The sequence below is a fragment of the Bombyx mori genome, chromosome 2 (genome assembly GCF_030269925.1).
Source record: "Bombyx mori chromosome 2, ASM3026992v2".
NCBI classification, from domain to species: Eukaryota; Metazoa; Arthropoda; class Insecta; order Lepidoptera; family Bombycidae; genus Bombyx; species Bombyx mori.
In genome coordinates, this window is record NC_085108.1 from 3340641 (window position 1) to 3363893 (window position 23253).

Here is a 23253-nt window from a genome sequence, read left to right on the forward strand (position 1 = left end):
CTTATATCTCAAGGTGAATGGCGCATTTACATTGTAGATGTCTATGGGCTTCAGTAACCACTTAACACCAAGTGGGCTGTGAGCTCGTCCACCCATTTAAGTAATAAAAAAAAAACAGCTCCCGCTGTATTCTCGAACTGCAGACAAATTATCTGTCTCGCTCACACACGGACCGTCGAACGCATGCTATCCCCTTCCCTATTCGGAAACATTTGGATATTCTCAAAGCGTTACGTTTCAGAGTATGTGATCAATTCGTTTTCCATTGCTGATTCTGATAAAAGCACTGGTTACCGGTGACCATGGACATCACAACGTTGTAGCCGGTTTGTGACATGAGTCAAACTTGCAGCCTATTAATAACAAACTTAAACATATTTTAAACCAAAAGGCAAAATTATATTAGTCCGCACTAGTTCGATGAATCTAGAATAACCCTTGGAGGTTACTAGAATATGTAGGCAAAATTATTAGTGTTTTTGAAAGATTATGACGAATATATAATTTATGAAAAAAATTCGTAACAAACTTTAATTTTAAAATAGACAAGCTTAAAAGATACACGGATATAGAATAAATGACGAATATAAATGTGTTCAAAATTTTTATTATCTCTCAATAACACGACCAATCTAAGCTTTCAAATAAAATAAATAAAAGGTAAAGAGACATTTTAATTCAATTCTTAATTTAAATTGTAACTAACGGTCGTTTAAAAACTGTTTCTGATTGCTTGATTCACCAGCCAATCGGAATCCGATATCGGGCAACCATCTTGTTTAATATCTTGTACAGCGGCCGGTAGTATCGTTTCAGAGCTGCCCCAGAGATGTCGTCTATCCCCGTCGCAGCCTTCAAGATGACACGCCAGTGTTTTGAGTGGCCAGGTTTCATTATTTCTCTAAAATGACGGAGATAACGTTTAAATTAGCAAGTTTTGTTTTTTAATGGTTATCAGAGCCCATAGACATCGGCAACGTAAATGCCGCCTCCGACCTTGAGACATGAGTTCTAAAACGCATTATAGGAACGCATTACTGCTTTACGGTAGAATTAGGCAGGCTGGTGGCTAACTGTGGGATCCCAAAGCTAGCCCTACTGTTTGCAGAAAATATGTAGTGGAAAATTTTCATTGAACTGTTTTCACTGGTGAAGGGATATGATATAAGCTTGGGGTCGTGACACATTCCTGTTTCTGCAGTAAAGCAAGTTTTCGCTCTCGTTTCATGAGTGGCCACTTTTCAAATTCACGTAAACGGATAACTCATGATCTTCCAAGCTCACTGAGTTTCTCGCCGGATCTTCTCAGTCTTCAGGTTAGAGCACATAAGCACAAAAAAAAAGGTAACTCAACCATTATGGCCACTAACGGACAGAAGGTGAAGCAAAATTAAATTATGAGACCAGACTAAAGAAGACGATTGTGCACACGAAAACTGTACAGTATTCGCATGTCAAAAATAATATAAGGGCCATTGAAAGTAAATTACGCTATATTACACACTATAAAAGTAGTCTTAATTAGACTGAAAAATCTTCAAAACTTTTTTTTTTCGAATAAGCTTCGGATTGAATTTGGGCAAACGTCCCAATTACGGCTTCTCTTTGTTTTACTACCCTAGTCATTATCGAAGGCCCGGTCACCGTCCTCATCGAACCCGTCGCTTGCAAGGAAGGGCTCGACGAGTAAATTAACCCACAGACACAGCCCACTGAGTTTCTCGCCGGATCTTCTCAGTGGTCGCGTTTCCGATCCGATGGTAGAATCTGCGAAGTACTGCTCTTGCTAGGGCCAGTGTTAGCATTACTCCGGTTTGAGTCCCGTGAGCTCACCTACTAGTTAAGGTTCCGCTGAAATAGTCTCTCAAGGCTATCAGCTTAGGTAGGAAAAAAAATCGAAGGTTTCAAGAAACTTACTGTAATATCCTGCCAACGGTCTTCGATCCGTAAATGTCGCAGCGGTCCATTCTGATGGTACTAGGCAGGGGCTCGTCGACATTACGCCGACCGAAGACTGCCGCTTTGCACAGCGTCTCGTAAACTTGGTGCTGGAGGAAGCTGCTTAAGAAGTATCTGTGGCGAAAGTGTTGAATTGGGGTATTAGTATGTGATTCACGCAAAAAGCTATCGCGGCCTAAATGATAAGACGCCCGGTGCACCCGTATCGATCGATGCAACTATGTCAGGGTTCGAATCCCGGTGGCAGGTGAATTTTTTTCTAATTAAAAACGAACTTTACACGCGTTGACTAGTGACTTTCGTGAGGAAATCGTGTAAAAAAACATACAGTTTTACATTTGCGTAATTAGACTACAAGCTTGACGCTTGTTTCTGCTGCAAACCATTAATGCGTTTCTATTTGAAGGGCGGGATAACGGATAATACAGTTAAGTCAATAAAAAGCTTTGATTTTCAAAACCGAAACAAGGTTTTGCCCAAAATTAGTCAATTTATAATGTAAGCCAAAAAGGTTGTGACCAAAGCCCTATTGTAATAGGGAAGCATTAATATCAGAAGAGGTCACAACGAAGTGTGACCGGTCTTATCTAACTACAAATCTTTTATGTATATATATTTCTTCTGTGCGTGTGTTTGTCACTGAACTCCCCCTAAGCGGCTGGACGGATTTGAATGATTTTTTGGTATGCCTTTGGGTGGCACTCTGGATGGATTAGATTAATTCATTCAAATCAGCCCGGCAGATGGCTCTGCAGTCGGTGTCTAGGTTATTTATCTTTCCTAGAAATAATATGGCAAAACAAGGTTTTTTTTTTTTATTGCACTTGTAGGCAGACGAGCATACGGCCCACCTGATGGTGAGTGGTTACCGTCGCGCATGGACTTCAGCAATGCCAGGGGCAGAGCCAAGCCGCTGCCTACCGCTTAATACTCTCCACGAGCCTCGTTTGAAGAAGGACATGTCATAGCGCTCGGGAAACACCGTTTGCCGGGTCAGCTAGTATAAATATCAAATTTCTAGCGAATATTTCTTCATTTTACTCACCGTGCATAAGGAGTGTTGTCTGGCACATGAAATTTAGCTCCGGCGTCAAAATAGTCTTCGCCTCTATAGACTGGTGGAACGATTCCTTGTAATTCCAAGGCCATGTCCCAAAAATCTCCATTCAAATTGCTCAGACCATTCTCAAAATACTTCCATCGGTACTCCTCCAAAACTAATGCGAAGGCTATTTGCGGTATTTTATTAAGGGCTTGTTTGAACAGAAGTACATCGTCTAGTGCGAGCTTGTTATCAAAACTTCTAGTATTATTTGCTTTGGAATTGTAATCAACATAATTTTTAGCATTTTCAATTCTAGCAGTATCATTGGCAAACTTTTTTGCTTTGGTTTCGTGATTTTTTATCTCATCAATGTTCTCATCGATGTCGTGACGTTTATTGACATTGTCATTGTCTTCTCTAGTGCTGTGTTCGTTGGAATACAGTTCGTGGTCCGTAATGAGACCAAGCCTATGCAGATGTTGCGGTGTAAACGCACCGAGCATTATAGAGTCTCCTATTGTCTCGTGCAGCGCTGTATTAGCTTGCTGTGGATCGAATTCCATTACCATAAAATACTGAACTGTATCTGGCGTATGTATACGTTTTTTATAAACATCACATTTCGTCATTTTAAAGTCTTAAATGAATTTTACAAGCTTTAGAATCTTAAAACTACAGGGAAAAGGTTGTTGTTAATTTCTAAGTAATTCTACCATTGACGATAGAATATTTATTATCTACAAATTTTTGTAACTCTGTTTTCTCTGTACTGTCTTATGACGTCAACAAAGAACAACGGCCGAGGCTTATTGACAAGTTTGTCTGGCTTTCGATCAGGTTTGAATGTGTGAGTGGGGGATTATTTTACCCAATACCACTTTTCTTCTTGCGAGTGCATTTCCTAACCGATTCCTCCCACTAATTCACATCCCATGTTCTTGACATCCGGTATATTATCAGTATACTTAACCGGTTTTGATGGATATACGATATTGACAAAGGAACCTCAGCAAATTCTGTGATATTTATTTATTGGGGCTTATAGACAAGTTATTGACGGTGCCTAATACGAAAGGAAGATCCTTGAATAAGTATGTGTCTTTCCTTTGGATCACGATCAGAGCTTACATTAAAGCAAAATAAGTACAATAAGAGCTTGGCATTAGCAAGACGTCGGTTTTAGCCAAATTACTCTTAATTTTTTATTGCTATCGTGGGCAGACCAGTATTGGCCCAATTGACAGCCATTAATTTCAGTGACGGACTTCAGAAAAGCCAGAAGCACAACTGCCTAATCAATGACAGATGCTTTAGGACTTTCTTCATCATCTATTTCATAAAACACTTACTCTGAATATAGCAGGCTGGTCTTCGTATGCCATATAATATTGTATGTGACCAAGTTCATGATGTAGTACATAAAGATCTTCCTTTGTAGTTCCGGAGCAATAGAGCAGTCTAAAATGGGGGTGTTACTTTATTAGTTGCATAAACTGGTGAATGACAGGCTCATTTGATATTAAATGCTAATTGGAATCTCACAGTCAAGACGTCACAGTGTGAATGCCCCCGTCAACCTTACGAAATGAGGCCTCAAGTTTTTCATCTTTCAAACCGTAATACATAATAGTTTCGCGACAAAAAGGGCAGAATGAGCTACTCGTTGCTTGAAATATGTCCTACCACCAGCAAAGGAGGTTCCCTATTGAAGCCAATCTCAATAATCTGTATGTTATGTCTTTAGGTTTGCAGAAGGTCCTTCACGAGTCACAACAAATAATAACCTTCATTCCATTTTAAATAGTTTTATCTAATTGTTGTAACTTTTCCCAAATTGATTTAGGTCTAGAATGTATTTACGTGACTTCTGACCTGAAATCGCCATCTTTAAACATGTCGGCTGCGGCGCCATGACAACGCGCGTGTGCGTGTTTTTCCCGCGTCAAAACCGATTCGCGCCAAAACGTGTCCGTCATTGGTGGCAGCCCAAGCGATTGGTAAAAGTCTTCAGCCCTTTTTGCCTGAAATTTAATTAAGAAACAAGGAATTTTCAGGGTCAACGAATTCCACTAAATGGTAATGATATTTGTGCTACACATTAAAAAAAATTTTTACAACACCGATTTTAATTTAGGACAGAACTTAATTCAAATTCAATTCAAAATCATTTATTTCAACTTAGATGTCAGTATGACACACTTGTTGAATGTCAAAATACAAATAACAATGTTAACTCTACCACCGGTTCCAAAAAAAGCCACAGTCCTGAGAAGAACCGGCGAAACAAACTCAGCTGGCTTTTTTTTTTTTGTTTTTTCTCAAATATTTTCTTTTTTTAAAATAAATAAAAATATTTACTATAAAAGAAAAAACAAGTCAAAAAATACAATTAAAAAAAAATCATAATAATGAAAAATGAAAAGGCCAGGAGCGAGCGCCTCATTCCCACGTAGTGCCATCTAGTAAATAATCCTTAACTTTATAATATGCCTTGTTGCACAAACGTTCCTTAACAGTTTTCTTAAATCTATGAACAGGTAGTAATCGAACGTTTAGTGGGATCTTGTTGAAAAGCTGTACACCCAGCCCCCTAAAAGAGTTGCTTATTTTCTTAATTCGAGCCGCCGGCAACGCAAGCCTATGTTTGTTCCTAGTGTTCACATTGTGCAAATCGCAGACTCTGGGGAATTCTTCAATGTTTTACGCACGTACAATAAATTTTCAAAAATGTATTGGGACGCTAAAGTTAGAATTTTGATTTCCTTAAACTTGTCCCTCAAGGATTCCCTCGGGTGCATATTATAAATAGCACGAATAGCCCTCTTCTGCAGGATAAAAATCGTTTCGACATCGGCGGCATTGCCCCATAGCAAAATGCCATAGGACATAACACTATGAAAATAACTAAAATAAACCAGGCGTGCCGTATCTTCATTAGTATACGTTCGCATTTTTTTTACCGCAAACGCTGCAGAACTAAGTCTACTCGCTAACTTGCATATGTGAGGACCCCACTGCAGCTTGGAATCAACTGTTATACCAAGAAAAACTGTCGAATCCACAAGCTCCAGTGTCTCTCCACTTACAGTAATATTAGTGTCTACTTGTCTAACATTAGGTGTGGTAAATTTTATACATTTTGTTTTTTTGTTATTTAATAACAGATTATTAACACTAAACCAATGTACCACGCGCGAGATAGCATCATTCACATCGTCATAATCTTCCAAATGTCGTTTAATTTTAAACAATAATGATGTATCATCAGCGATATATACAAGAAATAGGAAGGGACTCAATATGGAACCCTGAGGAACACCCATATTAAGTAAGACACCGGAAGATCTCGTTCCTTTAACGTCTACCTTTTGGATTCTTCCGGATAAATAAGATTTAATAAGTTCTAATGAAACGCCCCTAATACCATAATGGTGTTATTTCCTCAACAATGTATTATGCTCAACACAATCAAAAGCTTTAGATAAGTCGCAGAAAACCCCAAGGGCATTATGCGACTCTTCCCAAGCCTGAAAAATATTTTTAATGAGATCTACACCTGCATCAATAGTTGACCGACCTCTAGTGAATCCATATTGTTTGTTATGAAGCAGGTTATTGGAATTGAAGTGGTTCAAAAGTTGTTCCAAAATATTTTTTTCAAAAATTTTACTCAATGTAGGTAGTACTGAAATGGGCCTAAAGTTAGAGGGGTCAAAAGTACTACCAGATTTAAATAAAGGTATTAAAAAATTAAACTAAAAAACCAAGCAACTAAAACACGTTTCCAGAATTGACGAGTGACTGAAGAGCTATCCCACTGGTAGTCTTGCTTTCTGTTCGCTCGCTAAGGCTGCAGAAGGTAACTTCTGCAGGTCTAGCCTCCCACTACTACGCAAATCCGATGACAGTCTGACCCATAGTGCAAAAGAGAAGGCTAACCTACTGGTCGAAATCTGTGCCCGAACTCGACTATGCATAACGGGGGTGCCACACCACTGAACATTCCCCAGTGTGATAGCTCTTTGCTGGAGATCTGCTATACACAGTGTGTCGACATTTCGAGCGATGTCCAATTTCGGAGTCATTTGGAGGGCAAAGTCAAATTGGCGACAAAAATGCAGGGAGTCCTCAACAGAGCCAAGCGGTACTTCACGCCTGGACAAAGAATTTTGCTTTACAAAGCACAGGTCGCGTCCCGCGTGAAGTACTGCTCCCACCTCTGGGCCGGTGCTCCCAAATACCAGCTACTCCCATTTGACTCCATACAGAAGAGAACCGTTCGGATTGTCGATAATCCCATTCTCACGGATCGTTTGGAACCTCTGGATTTGCGGAGGGACTTTAGTTTCCTCTGTATTTTGTACCGTATGTTCCATGGGGGGGGGGAGTCGGTGATAAGTATTAGTGGGATGGGTTCTGCCAGTGAACCCATACCTAAAAAATGCTAATCTGCTTGCGTACGCCTGGGTGTGTGGAACCAGGCTATTAGGCGCGCACCGACAAGTGCTTCATATACGTCCTCGCCATCACATTTCATTGGTGATGGGCCCACATATCTACATCTTTGTGGGTCGTCCCCTCCGGAAATGCTATGTTCCAGTACGAGTTCCGCACATTTCATTTACCTCGGGAACATAGTAGCTAAATATGAAGTCCGAAAGCGAGGCTTCGGCGCTATAACCGAATAAGCTGGCTCGGGGAGTTAACCCTTAAAAAAAAAAAAAAACTAAACTACATGGAAGCAAGACTTAAAGAGAAATTACCCCAGGAGGGTACCGGCGATGCCGGAGAATCCGTCCCTGAGCTTAGCTCAGGCTGCCCCGCGTATTCTGGGGGGGGCAAAGTAGTGCTGTCTGTGGAAAAACCAACAAAAACTTTGACCCAACAGTTATTTCACCCGGGTCTTTTTAATCGCCAACGATCCGCGTCACTGGGTGATGCCAGAGAACTAATTAAAAAACACAATGACAAACAACAAGAAAAACTCAACGAGCAGGAAAACAATGTGACTGATTTACATAATCCAAATATCCCATGGCAACGAATGCCAAACCAAAAAAGGAACCGTTCTCCTGAGGAAAATTCGCTTTCTAAATCTAATGAAGCCAAAAGGTTACATACAAGAAACCAACTGATCAGCCAAAACAGAGACATTACTGAATCTACAAGTAGACAAAGTCCAGAAATAGAAACAAGTAATCGTTACTCAATATTAGATGTTGAAGCTGATGACTCGGCTCTACAAAAGAAGACCCCCAAACCGCCACCCATTATACTATATGGTATTGAAGACCTTGCCAAATTAACAGAATTAATAGAACAAGTGTTGGAAAAGAATGACTACACCTTTAAAGTATCATCTAAAGACCAACTCATCATATCCTCTGCCACAATTGACAAGTATAAAATCCTTATAGAGCATATCAGAGCTAGAGGGCTAATAGGCCATACATTCACACGAAAGGATCAAAAATGTATGCGGATAGTAATCAAACATCTACACTTTAGCACACCTAAAGATGCCATCATTGATGCAATAGAGAAGACAGGTAACAAAGTACAAGGAGAGATCGTCACTGCACGAAAACCTGGCACCAAAGAACCATTAAATACATTTTTTGTCAATGTAGCATCCCATGAAAATAATAAACGTGTCAAAGATATAAAATTCATTTACCACCAAAAAGTAAAAATAGAAGACCCGAAACGAAAGACAACTATAGTACAGTGTACAAGATGTCAACAATATGGGCACAGCAAAAATTATTGTATGCGCCCATATAGATACGTAAAATGTGCTGGTCCACATAAGACAACATTGTGCACTATTGACAAAAATACCCCAGCTGTGTGCACTCTCTGCTCAGGAAGTCATCCTGCTAGTTACAAAGGATGTATGGTATACAAAGAAATTCTTACAAGGAAGAAAATGGCTAATAAACCTAACACGAAATATAAAATCAACTCTCTTGCTACAAAAGATCCAACAGTATATAGCGATACCCAAATAGAAACTGAAAAAGAAAGAAAAGTAAAAACCACCAAACAGCATGCTACTGTTCAAGAAAGTTTAAAACAATACAGTGAGGTTGTTAAAAAAGGTCTTGAAAATTCATCTCTCAAGAATCATACTTATGATCCAATCAAATATAAAAAAGATACGCAGGATCATCAGACATCATGGCCTTTAGATAACAGTACAGAAACACAGAGATCAGATACATACATAAATAGACATCAGCCAAGAACACAAAAACCTATGACAAAATACAACGATGACAATATGTCACAGAGAACACAATTAAAAAAAATAGATAGCGACAATGACACTCGAGAGCAAATACTTATGTTAGAAAAGGTCATAACAAGACAATCTGAAAGAATTGACCAACTTATAACACAGCTAAACACAATGATGAACCTTATCATTACACTCGTGAGTAAAGCTCCATAATGTTCTCGTTGCGCATCGCTACCTGGAATATCAATGGATTGGCGCCAAATAAACAGGAGCTAGAAATTTTGCTCAAGCTTAATAAAATAGACATTGCGCTAATATCAGAAACTCATCTTAATGACAATAGAACAATTTTGATAGATAACTATAGTGTATATAACACAAATCATCCTGATGGAACTTCACATGGAGGAACCGCCGTTCTTATTAAAAATAACATAAGGCATAATGTACACAGTGCTTTTCGAGAGGAATGGCTCCAAGCTACTACTATAACTATAAACGAAAAGTTTGGGCCTATTAACATCAGTGCTATCTACTGTCCACCAAAACACAATCCTAAGCAAGATATGTTTAATAAATTCTTCAACACTTTGGGCAATAAATTTATAAGCGGAGGTGATTGGAACTGCAAGAATACATTCTGGGGATCACGGTTGACAACTACTAAGGGACGTGAACTGAAAAAAAGTGCTGATGATTGCAAGCTAACAATCCTTGGAACAGGTGAACCTACCTACTGGCCAACAGATACAAATAGACTTCCAGATCTGGTGGACTTTTTTATAATAAAGGGTCTTTCATATGTATATTTTGAAGTTGAGTCATCACTTGATTCTGTGTCGGATCACACTCCTGTCATAGCAACATTTAGCATCTCACCTATACAAAAAGAACAAAAAGAAGTACTATATAATTATAAAACAGACTGGAACTCATTCAGCGATTATCTAGAGGAAGAAATTAAACTTAGTGTTAAACTTAAAACAGAAGAAGATATAGATGAGGCAACATTTTATATCACAAACCTCATTCAAGTGGCTGCGTGGCATTCCACTCCAAAATTAAGCGATCATAATGTTAGTAATAATATACCTATGGAAATACGCCACAAACTTCAAGTAAAGAGAAAGCTAAGAAGGCAACTCCACATGACAAGATCCGATACAGACAGAAAAGAATTTAATAAAATCTCAAGAGAACTAAAAGAACTAATCAATGAATCTGTCAACTCAGCATTTCATCATAAAATATCAGGGCTCTCAGCATACAAGAAGGACAATTATTCTTTATGGAAAATCACCAAAAACTAAAAAAAAACCTAAAAGCCATATTCCACCAATGAGGAAATCGCCAACCGACCCTTGGGCCAAGAGTACAACTGAAAAAGCTGAGCTATTTGCAAATTACTTGTATGAAATATTTACCCCTAACCTATCACCAATGGAGGACTATGAAAAAGAAGTTGATGTCATGATTAATAGTGACCAGCAGCTATCCCTGCCACTCAAATCCGTCACCCCCAGGGAACTTACGCAATGTATACAGTCTCTTATAAATAAAAAAGCTCCTGGTTTTGATTTAATAACTGGTGAGGTACTTAAAAAATTGCCCAAAAAAGTAATAATATTTTTAACAATGTTATTCAATGCTATCCTCAGAGTACATTATTACCCAAAACTCTGGCAAATAGCACAAGTCTGCATGGTTATAAAGCCTGGAAAACCAGCGTCAGATCCAAGTTCATATAGGCCCATAAGTCTTCTACCTGTGTTGTCTAAGGTGTTTGAAACGGTATTTCTAAAAAGACTGAAGCCGCTTCTTGACCAGGAAAAGATTATACCGGATCATCAGTTTGGATTTCGGGCGAAGCATTCTACTGTCGAACAAGTACACAGAGTAGTTCATAAAATTCGACAATCCTTAGAAAAGAAGGAATACTGTTCTGCGGCATTTATTGACATCAAGCAAGCTTTCGATAAAGTCTGGCATAAGGGATTACTATATAAATTGAAAACCCTCCTACCGAATTCTTTTTTCATGCTCCTGAGATCCTACTTAAAACACAGAAAATTCCAAGTCAAATTTGGAGAGGACTGTTCGAAACTGTATAATATTAACGCCTCCGTACCCCAGGGATCAGTGCTTGGTCCGGTCCTGTTTTCTATCTATACTGCAGACCTGCCTCAATCCCAAGATGTTGTAACTGCGACTTACGCTGACGATACAGCTTGTCTGGCAAGTGACATAGATCCACATAATGCATCATTACAACTACAAGTACAGCTTGACAAAGTAGATGCTTGGTTGCAGAGATGGCGATTAAAACCTAGTGTAACTAAGTCAACGCAGGTAACATTCACCCTCCGGAAAGGTATCTGTGGCCCTGTTTACATGGAAGGTAAAGCTTTACCAAATGCCGACTCTGCGAAATACTTGGGATTACACCTAGACAGAAGATTAACCTGGGCGAACCATATAAAAGCAAAAAAACGAGAAGCGAACTTGCAATTTCTCTCTTTGAATTGGTTACTGGGACGCCGGTCTCCACTGTCACTAAGTAACAAACTCCTGGTCTACAAAGCGATTATAAAACCTGTCTGGACTTATGGAATAGAACTGTGGGGTTCCGCTAGCAACTCGAATATCGAGATCTTACAGAGATTCCAGAACATTGCTCTTAGAACTATCTCAAACGCGCATTGGTTTGTAAGAAATAGTGAGATTCACGAATATTTAGAAATGCCGACTGTTCGAGAGGAAGTCAACAAGAACAGCAAGAGATATAAGGAAAGACTAAATGAGCACTCAAATGAATTGGCAAGGTGCCTGCTAGACACAACTGGAGATGTGAAACGTTTAAAAAGATGGCAAATTTTAGACTTAGACCAAAGATACTAAATCTACTGCTGTAATTGATGACATTTAATGTAATGTCATCCACAACTCGAACTTCTTGGAACACATCTGATTATGGCTATAGAGCCGATTGCAGATAAATATAGAGAAAAAAAAAAAAAAAAAAAAAAAAAAAAAATGTTCCATGGGGAGTGCTCTGAGGAATTGTTTGAGATGATACCATCATCTCGTTTTTACTATCGCACCGCCCGCCATCGGAGTAGAGTTAAACCATACACCTGAAGCCACTGCGTTCATCTATTATAGTGCGTTTCCAGAGATCTTTTTTCTCACGTATTATCCGACTTTGGAATGAGCTCCTCTCTATTGTATTTCCCCAGCGCTATGATATGTCCTTCTTCAAACGAGGCTTGTGGAGAGTATAAAACTGTAAGCAGCGTCTTGACTCTGCCCCTGGCGTTGCTGACGTTCATGGGCGACGGAAACAACTCATCATCAGGTGTGCCGTATACTTGTCTGCCTACAAAGGCAAAAAAAAAAGGAATTGTGTTAATCAGCTTCTAGTTTTTTTATCCTCACCATATGCAGAACGGTCCAGTTAGATCTTCGTATGCGTTCGTCTAAATTCAACGTGTTTTTTATTATTAGATCCGTTAACGGCTCCCAATTCTGTGACCAGAGATTTCCTGTAATTGAATTAATTTAAATCTTAGTCAATCCAAAGTTTCCGATCAGATTAAGACGACTTTGGAATCCATCATCAATGTCGCTATCCACTGCGTGGAGGACAGGAGTGAATGGAGGAACATAGTCCTAACAATAGTGCTCAGTAAAGGTCACGACCCTCAGAACTGAGGAATACGACGCACGGAGGAGGAATTAAAATTTCACCCCTATACTAATTTCCGATGAGACATGACATAAAAAAATGCGTAACAGGCATTTTTTATACAGGAGGGAGCAGAAAAGGACGCTCTTAATTAACTGCAAATATCATAAGAAGGTACATCCATTGCAAATAGTTTAAGCAGATAGAATGCAGGCCTGTATAGGCTATGTTTCATAATAAGTTTCATCTCGATTCCCAGAATGTAATGTAACAATGCCCGTAAATAATGATCATTATCATCAGCCCGCAGTCGTCCTGATTCCGGTATTTATTTATCCTAAGCCATTTCTTGCCGAGCACCCTTCGAAGGTCATCGACCAGTTAGCCGAGGTACGACCTTTGTTGCCACCGCGGGGCTTCTACTTGGAAACACGTCTGCTCCAGTGATCGCCAGTTTTACGGCCTGTCCAACCCCTACTATCACTTCAGCTTGCGTACTCTATGATCTATATGGATGACTTCAATCCTCCGTCGAACAACTTCATTCCTGATTCTCATTCAGGCAAGCTTTTAAATAATACGTACCCAATAAATGAGCCGGTATTGGCCCGGTCTCTTCTACAATTGCCCCGTAATGCCTTCTAAGGAAGAACCTGGTGATACCATGCAGCGTCCTGTATAAAGGTCTTATGCTTTTGTATAGGCGACGACAAAAACTTTTTAAATTTGGAATTTCTTGTTCCTCTCTCCAGGACTCGCCGATGTCTTTGTAGCCTGAAACGTCATGCATACGGGCATTTAAATAAAACTAGTACTCCCCCTGTAGTCGAAATTCGACTATAATTAATTGAAATTATAAGTTTGTACACTATTATGATTCTATTGTCAAAGACTATTATACTTCTATAATCACAGATTTTGCCAAGACTACACTTTAGACAAATATTAATAAACAATATTTTTATTATAAACAAACAATATTTAATCTATTTTCAATTTGACCACAGACTACCTATATAAGCAATAAGAAAAGTCTGACAATAAACAAATAAATAGTATGCATGCGTGTGCGTGTCAAATACATGGTAGTGTGTGTAATGTTTTTTCTTATTGATTTAATGTATTCCTTATGCATAGTTTACAAAAATTTTAACATTCTGCACTCCCTCTCTATAATCTCTCTATGTGTGGGAACTTTTATACTCCTCCGTCCGCGCAATTTTCGTAAAAAGGGGTACAAAGTTTTTTATTTATTATGGTTGAATGATTACTGGTGGCCCGGAGGCCTTTCTAGTTTCACCAGGACAGGTGGGCGAGTAAACGCTCAGCCAGAAGGGGTGGGATTTACTAACAGCTACTCGAGCGCCTCCGAAGGAGACCTAACAACTCAAGAGCAGCTGCTTCGCGAATGAATCTACTACCGGATCGGAATCGCGACCCGCTGAAAAGATCCGGCGAGAAACTCAGCGAGCTAATTCATGGGTTAGGTTGCACGGCGAACTCTTTGTCGAGTTCGACGAGTATGGTTACCGGGGTCCCTAAGCCTGCTCCTAGTGCTAGAGCTGAAAGCGTCTAATGCAAAGGTTATTTATTGGATCTGATGGATCCGTAAAGACGTGTACAAAGTTTTTGCTTCACGTATTAATATAAAGATATTAAACAATGTATGTATCGTATCTACAAAGTGTAGCTTGAGTTTTCATAGAAATGAGCGAAATTCTGGGCATAATGGCAAATTAATTGTAGGCGCATTCATTAGTGAAATGTTCTTAACGTGTTTTAATCTAAAGGTATTTATTTACTTGATTCATATTAATTATTTTCTTAGGCATGAAAGAAAGTGAAGTTTCTTAGAAAGTGAACTAGATTAAATGTTAACCTTTTTTTTTATAAAATTGGTCCAAATGAAAAGGCACCAGCTTATAAATAAAAAAATTATTTCGAATCAGTTTTTGAATAGAGCTATAACGTAACTTAAGGACATAAAAAAGATTCAATTGAATCTCAATTTTTTTTATTGATTGGTCGTCTGAAGACCTTTCCGGCTTCACCAGAACAGTCAGGTGAACTCAATGGCTCAGTCCTGAGGGGATGGTTCGCTAATTGCTGCCCGAGCACCTTTGGAGAAGGCCTAACAGCTCAAGAGTAGCTGCGAATGCATCTACCGTCGGATCGGAATTACCACTTACTGAGAAAATCCTGCGAGAAACTCACCGGATTGTGTCTATGGGTTAAGTCTCACATCGAGCTCTTCTATCTTCTTACCTACGCTACCAATACCATTTAAAAGTCGTGAGATTGGATCAGGAGGGTCTGTTAAGATGTGTCAGCGGTCCGAAATGTTTGCAATCCAAGACGTAGCGTAATAAAATCCCTTACCGTTCCTTCTGGCAGCTGCATTTTCAATTTCAACCAGTTCTTTATAAGGCGCTCCCATTGTCCGACACACCGCCTCCCGCCAAGCCATCCAAGTCCATTTCAAAACACGTTCATTCTTTGATCTACTCATTAATTTTTCAAAATCATCTTCTCCTTTGAAGCACAAAACATCGTTGCTTCCAAGGTTTTCCGTAGCTGCCATTTCAACAGCCAATTGCACTGCTGTATCATCTTCTGTTGCACTTGTTCTTTTAACTCCATTAATATAATCGTGTACGGCTTGTTCAGCGTCTTGTGTGTTATTAATTGATATGTTTTTCGGATTCGGTATACATATCACAGCTTCCGTATACCTTGCTTGTAATTTTTCGTATAAGTAGCTTGTTCGTCTAAAAAAAAAAGTTTTTTTTTTATTGGTTAGATAGGTGGACTAGTTCACAGCCCATTTGGTGTTAAGTGGTTACTGGAGCCCATAGACATTTACAACGCAAATGCGCCACCTACCTTGAGATATAAGTTCTAAGGTATCAGTATAGTTACAACTTCCGTGGTTACAACGGCTGCCCCACCCTTCAAGCCGAAACGCATTACTACTTCACGGCAGAAATAGGCGGGGTGGTGGTACCTACCCGTGCGGACTCAAATGAGATCCTACCACCAGTAATTAAATTTGTCAATTGTCCGATTCTGTTAGCATGCGTAAACATATGCTTTTAGCTCCACGGAAATTCATATTGACTGAGTTTCGAAAGCGGGTTTTGAGCGAGATATAATTTTATTCGGTTCTACCCATCATCAAACACAATTCCTTTTGGCCCAAAAAAGCCCAAAATGCGTGAAATCCCACAAAACAACGCCAATTGACTGGTCAAAGCTAGTGTAGAAATTTATAGTCACTATGTCGTGTTGTCTCAGTTTACTTGCATGCCTGATTATGACAGATAACAATTTGAATGTATCCTTAAAGTTGCAGAAAATTAAATTCATAAAATTTGGAAACAAATCTGTGTGAGCATTATCTATATTACTGATGACGTATGTTCCTTTGAACATATGATATTAAGTACTTCAACTGTTTGAGTACAAATAATGATTTTTGTGTGTGTATTAAATGTCTAATTAAATTTAAGAAACTTTTGTCAATTTTGTGAACTAATTACGGAACCATTAATACGTCAATTGTAGGATATATTGAAGTGAAAACTTCTTTAGAATCGTTGTGATTTCAAACCGGATGCAACGGAAAAAACGACAGGTAAGAGACACAAATACAAAATCTGTGAGATTTTTTAATACTAACGTGTGTATGAAAGCTCTTGTAGTGAATTTTAATTTAGGATTATACGTGAAATTAAAATATCAATTCACAGAGGGCGCTACCTTACAATTATTTACTAATGACAAATTTTTACATATACTTAAGACGTTTAGGATAATTGTATTTTAATTTTGGAAGGTTTCACTTCTACCACGTGTGAATTGCACACATTTTGTTTTTTTAATTTATTATACATATTATATTAACTTTTACTTTACGTTTTTTAACTTTAACCGTCGTAGTATCATTAGAATTTTCAATGAAATTTTACCATGCAACAAGTGGAAAATTAATCCATACCTGGCCTCCTGATAAGTATATTTCGGTCCTCTGCACAACAAATACGTCTGCCTTCGCAGAGTGTCGTTTAGCAAATGACGGTTCACTAGTGCTGCCATCTCTTCGCAGTGTTTTTGTTGCCATAAAATAAGCGTTTTCTGGTATATGGCGGATTTCTTTAGTGGTTTTACATCGTTTGGATCGACTGCTGAGTCCCAGGATATTTCAGCGGAAACCGAATTGAGTTTTCTATATTCCTCATTGATTCTTTCAAAGTATTTGTTAATGTCTTGGCATAAGTATGTTTTTGCGAGGAGGAAGATTGTTGCGATTTTTACGAGGTACATTTTTTAGTTTTGAGATGCGTTGTTATTGAACGCGTAAACTGAAAAAGATACGATTTAAAAATAATAAAGGCAATCTCAAAGAGCAGCTCCCAAAACTGTATGCGAATACATTACAAGTGACGTAATTTTAAATCAAAACAAATCGAACAAGCAACTGGATCAAACACTAACACTACCGACATATTATTATCAAGCTAACTATATTAAGTGTTTTGAAATTATTATGTGTATATGTGTATTGTTACACCGGTAAGAGTAACGCCATCTATCGCCGAATAGGCGAACTAATACCGTAGGATCTAGTAACATTTAGAACGCTCGAGAAGTACAACGCCATCTATTTTCAGATAGCGGAAACACACAATACTCGACTTATGTGGAATATTCTCGATAATTCTAGGGATGTAATATCGGCTATAAAAGTGTTGCAGAGATGGCAAGCAGTCAGTAATCGGAACTACTCAAAGCGAAACAGCGAACGAATCACCTGAAGCGAAGCGGAAGAAGCGAATTGAGAATTTTAAAGGGTTTGTGAAGTATTTTAAGTGTGTTCTAAGTGCTAATACAGTGATACCTTGTAATTCGGTAGAATTTTATTTATCACGAACCCCAGCGCTTTACAGCATTATTATTAATTAAATAATTAGTAGTAACGCGATTTTTACTGTGTTCACCGTCCCACGCGCTTAAAACGAACAACAGTAATCCTATACTAGCAGAATAAAATTACCTTTCACTTTCGTTAGCTCGATTTTTTTTTCTTCCTTTTTCCTACCTAAGCTGATTGTCTAGAGTGACCATATCAGCATAACCTTAACTAGTAGGTGAGCTCACGGGGCTCAAGCCTGACGATGTTGTTAACACGAACCCTAGCAACAGCTGTGCTTCGCAGAATCTACCACCGGATCGGAAACGCGACCCACTGAGATGATCCGGCGAGAAACTCAGTGGGCTATGTCTGTGGATTAATATACTCGCCGAGCCGTTCGTCGCAAGCGACGGGTTCGACGACAACGATGGCTGGTGCTTGGGGTACCTAAAAGCACCGTTAGTGGATCGGGAGGGATTGCTCGATATTGACCATTCGCAGTCAATGTTGACAATGAAATTTCTTTATGGTGTATTTTATTTTGTGTAATATTGAGTTTTATATTGTACAAGATAAGATGACTAGCTCACTGCGCAGCTAATGTTAAGGCGGAGTTTGTCTTGAAGTTTGGGGTACGACAGCTGAACGCACATGGAAAGACACAACGCGTGATGGCTTCGTGGCAGAGCCAAAAGTGATTTCGGGGTTTGAGCACGGTCATCGCATCGCTCGATACGGTTATACCAGCCTTCTTGATCTTAAGAATGATTTAAGGAATGAAAATGAGGTCATGAAGACATGGAATGAAAAAAAAACCTTGCGAATTCTATTCAGGTTAAATAAAGGGTGGGCAAATTTGAGGTTAGGAAGTAAATTGGCTGTTAAACGACGAAATTTCAAGGATTGAGCTGTCATTCTTTAACATTTGTTTAATTAAAAGTCGGGAAATTTTAACCATGGAACGCTACACTCTTGAACATAGAATTTTAATTGTGAAAATTTACTATCAAAATGGTGAAAATTTTACTGTATCACTTCGTGAAATTCGAGCAGCTTTTCCTCGTAATCAGGCTCCTTCTGAGACAGCTGTGCGTAATTTAATTGCTAAATTTGAGGCTCGCGGTACTGTTGATGACAATAGACCAAAACAATACGCTCGTAGTGGCCGTACTGATGCAAACATAGCCGCTACACAGCAAAGTGTTGATAATGAGTCTGGAACATCAACGCGTCGACGTTCGCAACAATTGGCCATCACCAGAGGCACTTTGTGCAACATTTTGCATAAAGATCTTCATCTGCACGCTTATAAAGTTCAACTTGTTCAAGAATTAAAGCCGGCCGACCATTGCTTGCGTCGAACGTTTGTGAATTGGCTGATTGAACGAAAACAACGGTTTTTTTAACAAAATCATGTTTAGTGATGATGCTCATTTTCAATTGGGCGGTTATGTAAACAAACAAAATTGTCGCATACGAGGCTCACAAAATCCACAAACACTCCTCGAAAAACGATTACATCCAAATAAAGTGACCGTATGGTGCGGTTTGTGGTCAGGCGGAATCATTGGCTCGTATTTTTTCGTAAATGAGCAACAAAACGCCATCACCGTGAATTCTCTGCGCTACCAAACCATGAAAACCGATTTTTTGTGGCAACAATTGGCTAATGTTGACATCAGTGACCTTTGGTTCCAACAAGACGGCGCCACAAGCCACACAGCCGGCCAAACAATTCAGTTATTGCATGAGAAATTTCCCGGTCGCGTAATTTCTCGATTTGGCGATGTCAATTGGCCACCTTCGATTTATCGCCGCTGGATTATTTTCTCTGGGGCCATTTGAAAGAGCGGGCTTACGTGAACAAACCAGAAACAACTGACGCTCTGAAAGATGAAATTCGGCGCTTCATTGACGAGATAAGCGAATCTTTGTAGCAAAATATGGTCCAAAATTTTGTGAAAAGAACGGACGTGTGTCGACGTGCTAGATGTGGACATTTTCCAGAAATCATATTCCATCATTAATTCCCACAATTCTAGTTTACATTGGTATAAATAAAACTGAATTTGTCGAAAAAAAAGTGTGTTTTTAAGTCAATTTACTTCCTAACCTGAAATTTGCCCACCCTATATTTCGTGGCGTCAGGTGAAAGATTAGATAAGTAAGCTTTTGTTGAGCGCTAGCTTATCTGTAAATCAGGAAAGCTCTCAGCCAGAGTTCCGATAGAGCTTTACTGATAAAATTATATTTTTTTAAATATTTTTTTATAGATGTTGTAGGCAGACGAGCATGCGGCCCAACTCAGGGTAAGTAGCAGTCGGTCATTGACGTCAGAAATGGCAAAGTCAGGCAAGCCTATTGCTAAGGACTCTTCACATCTGTTGATGAGATTACCAAGTTATTTCCTTGGATCTAAGTCCAAGGCTGGACACTCGTGGTCTAATTATGGATATGATGAGGTTCAAATCTATTGTGTTAATTGTAAATAATACTAAGGTTCGTCATCCAATCAATGAAATTTGGGCATAAGCGTTTGTTTGCGGTGCTACCGCAAGATATAAATTGTAACATAAAAATATGTTTAGCAAAAAAGAAAGTCGCATTTTTATTACCTAGATGAGTGAACGAGCTCACGTTAATCCCCATCTGGTGTTAAGTGGAGTACAAAGACCTCAACAATGTATATAGTCGCAAAAATAGGAAACCGAGTTGCCGAGTGTTGTGGCATCGATGCTCGGCGACGACGAGTCGTGGAAGGCGATGCTCGACTTCTGCGAGTGCACCCTCTCGCAGAAAGAGGCGGTGGGGCCCATGACGCACAAGCCAGCTGCCGTCGAGCGGGGGGCCAGTGAGGCGGATCTTACCCAAGCCCTGGCCTTCTAAGTATTTCGGGTCCCCCGCACATGTCGGTCTGGAGACCGGCGAGGGGGGCCTAAGAAGACGACGTGCAAGCTGCTCTGTACGCGTTTTACGCAAGAGAACCTGGGTGATAGAAGGACGGCTATTCTCGACCCACGCTGGTTCTGACACAGCGGGGTATTCCGTGGGATAACCCATTCTAACCGGCGCCATCTAGGTGGGCTTCGGATAGCCTGCCGACCGAGAGGGCTAGTGGTCGTGGCGCTGACGACCGCCGGTCCGGCGTCCCGAGGGGTGACGATGGGATTAGATGGATGGACGAGTTCACGACCCACCTGGTGTACCTGGTGTTAAATGGTTATCGGAGCTCATTGACATCTAGAAAGTAAATGCCGCCACTCACCTTGAGATATGAGTTCTAAGATATCAGTGTAGCTACAACGGCTACCCCGCCCTTCAAACCGAAACGCATTAACGCTTCATGGCAGACATACCCGTGCGGACTCACAAGACGTCATACCACCACCAGTCCTATTTAAAGGATTAGCTACATACTAAAGAATGCTGTTACAGTTTGTTATAGGCTTAGTGCGTCCCGCGGCTTAGCCTGTGTTTAATATTCAATAAATGTTATTGAACGTAAGTAAGTCTGCTAGTAGGGAGTGACTTGTCTTCTTACCTGTCGACTTACCTGTGTTATTATGTCGAGCTATGCGCTATGCGCGATGTTCAAATCTCCCAAACAGGTACGCATTGTACATTATTATATTTTTTATATTTTTCCTACCTATGCTGATATGCTACCTAGCTTTGAGAGGCTATATCAGCATTGCCCTAGCGTGTAGGTGAGCTCTCGAGGCTCAAACCGAAAGTGTTGCTAATACTGACCCTAGCAAGAGCAGTGCTTCGCAGAATCTACGACCGTATCGGAAACGCGACCCACTGAGAAGATTCGGCGAGAAACTCAGTGGGCTCAGATTGTAATGAACCTATACTTATCTTAAATTGGCGATTGATTTTCACAATTAAGAAATAGCATCTTGTAGTAAAAATTAACTAACCGAGAGTCTCAAAGGAGGGCTGGCTCTGATGACTATGGGTATCCGGTAACCACTTAATATCATTAAAATAAAATCTTAGCACCAGCGTGTGGTGGACTGGTCATTTACCGTCTGTAATATGTACAATCCTCGTGTCTACAGTGAGACGTAATGCAAACGATTTTCAACTCTAATTCTATGTATTAAAACTTAAACAACAAAAAATATTAGTTGATACTCAAACAAACAAATGTAATGAACAAAAAAGCGACAGATAATTAAATCAGTTGGTCGTGGTTACTGGTACTCTTCTTTGTCTACTTATCTTCAAACAGCCCTGAGACTTTTCTCTTACTGGTCGCGATTTGATGAAGTTCAGCCTGAAATAAATTGCTAGCCTCTAGTTCTAGCAAGAGCAATGCTTCGTGAATTTACCACCGGATCGGAATCGCGACCCACTGAGAAGACCCGGTGAGATTCTCAGTGGGCTGGGCCTGTGTATTAATTTCCACGTCGACCAGTACACTGAGTGCTTAAAAGCTCTGTCAGATAGCACTAAATCGTATTTCCATTATTGACTCCAACGTGCACATATTAAACATTTTATTATACAATGTATATAGACAGAAACATTATATAAGGTACTTACCAAAATTTGTATCTTTACACATTCATTTTAGATGTACATTTATTTACTTCTATACATCGTTTTTATTTACAAATTACAATACATAAGTCAACTATGTATGTTCGCATCGGCTCCTAAAATAAGACTGAAGCTGGGATCGCTTTGTGCGACATTAGGTTGGTGGTACAACGGGCGAGTGTGGATGACAACCGTCACAAAATTAGCAGGCGATTATATCAATAAGGAATTGCAATGCTTAGATTCGGGCTTAAGTCACATTTAAGTTAATTGTTATTTCGAACTAATTCATTGTAACTTTGAAGTAAAATTGTTGTTATATTTTCTTAAAGCTTACACTCGGTATTTTGTTATAAGCACTAAGAAGTATTTATAAAATATATTAATTGTGTCGTTTTATGAAAACCAAGAATCCTTAAACATCTTGGTTTTTCATACGAGAAACTTTTCAATTTTACGCATCTCCAAGTCAGCGTAGGTCAACCAGAAATGTAGGCATGAATCAAGTTATAAAGTCATCAAACATTTCACAAATTTGAAAGTATAATGAAAATTCCTTTTACGATTTAATCTTGCGTTTTTATTTTTTATTGCCATTGTTGTTATATAACATTATTACTGAGGTTTCGCAAACTGTCACAGTCATCGAAATCGATACGTAAGATATAATAAAACTAAAATAAAAATGGGGGATTAATATTCCACACAAGTCGAGTATTGTGTGTTTCCGCTATCTGACAATAGATGGCGTTGTACTTTTCAAGCGTTCTCGATGCTACTAGATCCTTCGATATTCGTTCGACTATTCGGCGATAGATGGCGTTACTCTTACCAGCGTTTTTTTTTTTTTTTTTTTTTTATTG

The 23253-nt window shown here is 39.3% G+C and overlaps 1 protein-coding gene across 1 annotated transcript; it reads right to left on the minus strand.

Annotated features, from left to right (window-relative positions):
- Positions 1-589: 589 nt before the first annotated feature.
- On the minus strand, positions 590-22519 carry LOC101744965 (angiotensin-converting enzyme). The gene is made up of 10 exons (XM_038017297.2): positions 22394-22519; positions 16928-17291; positions 15310-15698; positions 13516-13704; positions 12681-12787; positions 4877-5025; positions 4354-4462; positions 3005-3549; positions 1918-2073; positions 590-901 (listed from the first exon to the last, which is right to left on the minus strand). The coding sequence occupies exons 2-10, from the start codon at positions 17251-17253 to the stop codon at positions 739-741; spliced, it is 2133 nt and encodes a 710-aa protein (XP_037873225.1). The 5' UTR covers positions 17254-17291; positions 22394-22519; the 3' UTR covers positions 590-738.
- Positions 22520-23253: the final 734 nt, after the last annotated feature.

Excerpts from the sequence above, each read along its gene's own strand:
- LOC101744965 (XM_038017297.2), bottom strand. The coding sequence starts at position 17,253 with ATGTACCTCGTAAAAATCGCAACAATCTTCCTCCTCGCAAAAACATAC. Across the intron at positions 5,026-12,680 it reads ACTGGACCGTTCTGCATATG|GCAAAAAGGGCTGAAGACTT; the intron begins GTGAGGATAAAA and ends ATTAAATTTCAG. Across the intron at positions 4,463-4,876 it reads TTTAAAGATGGCGATTTCAG|ACTGCTCTATTGCTCCGGAA; the intron begins GTCAGAAGTCAC and ends CCCCCATTTTAG.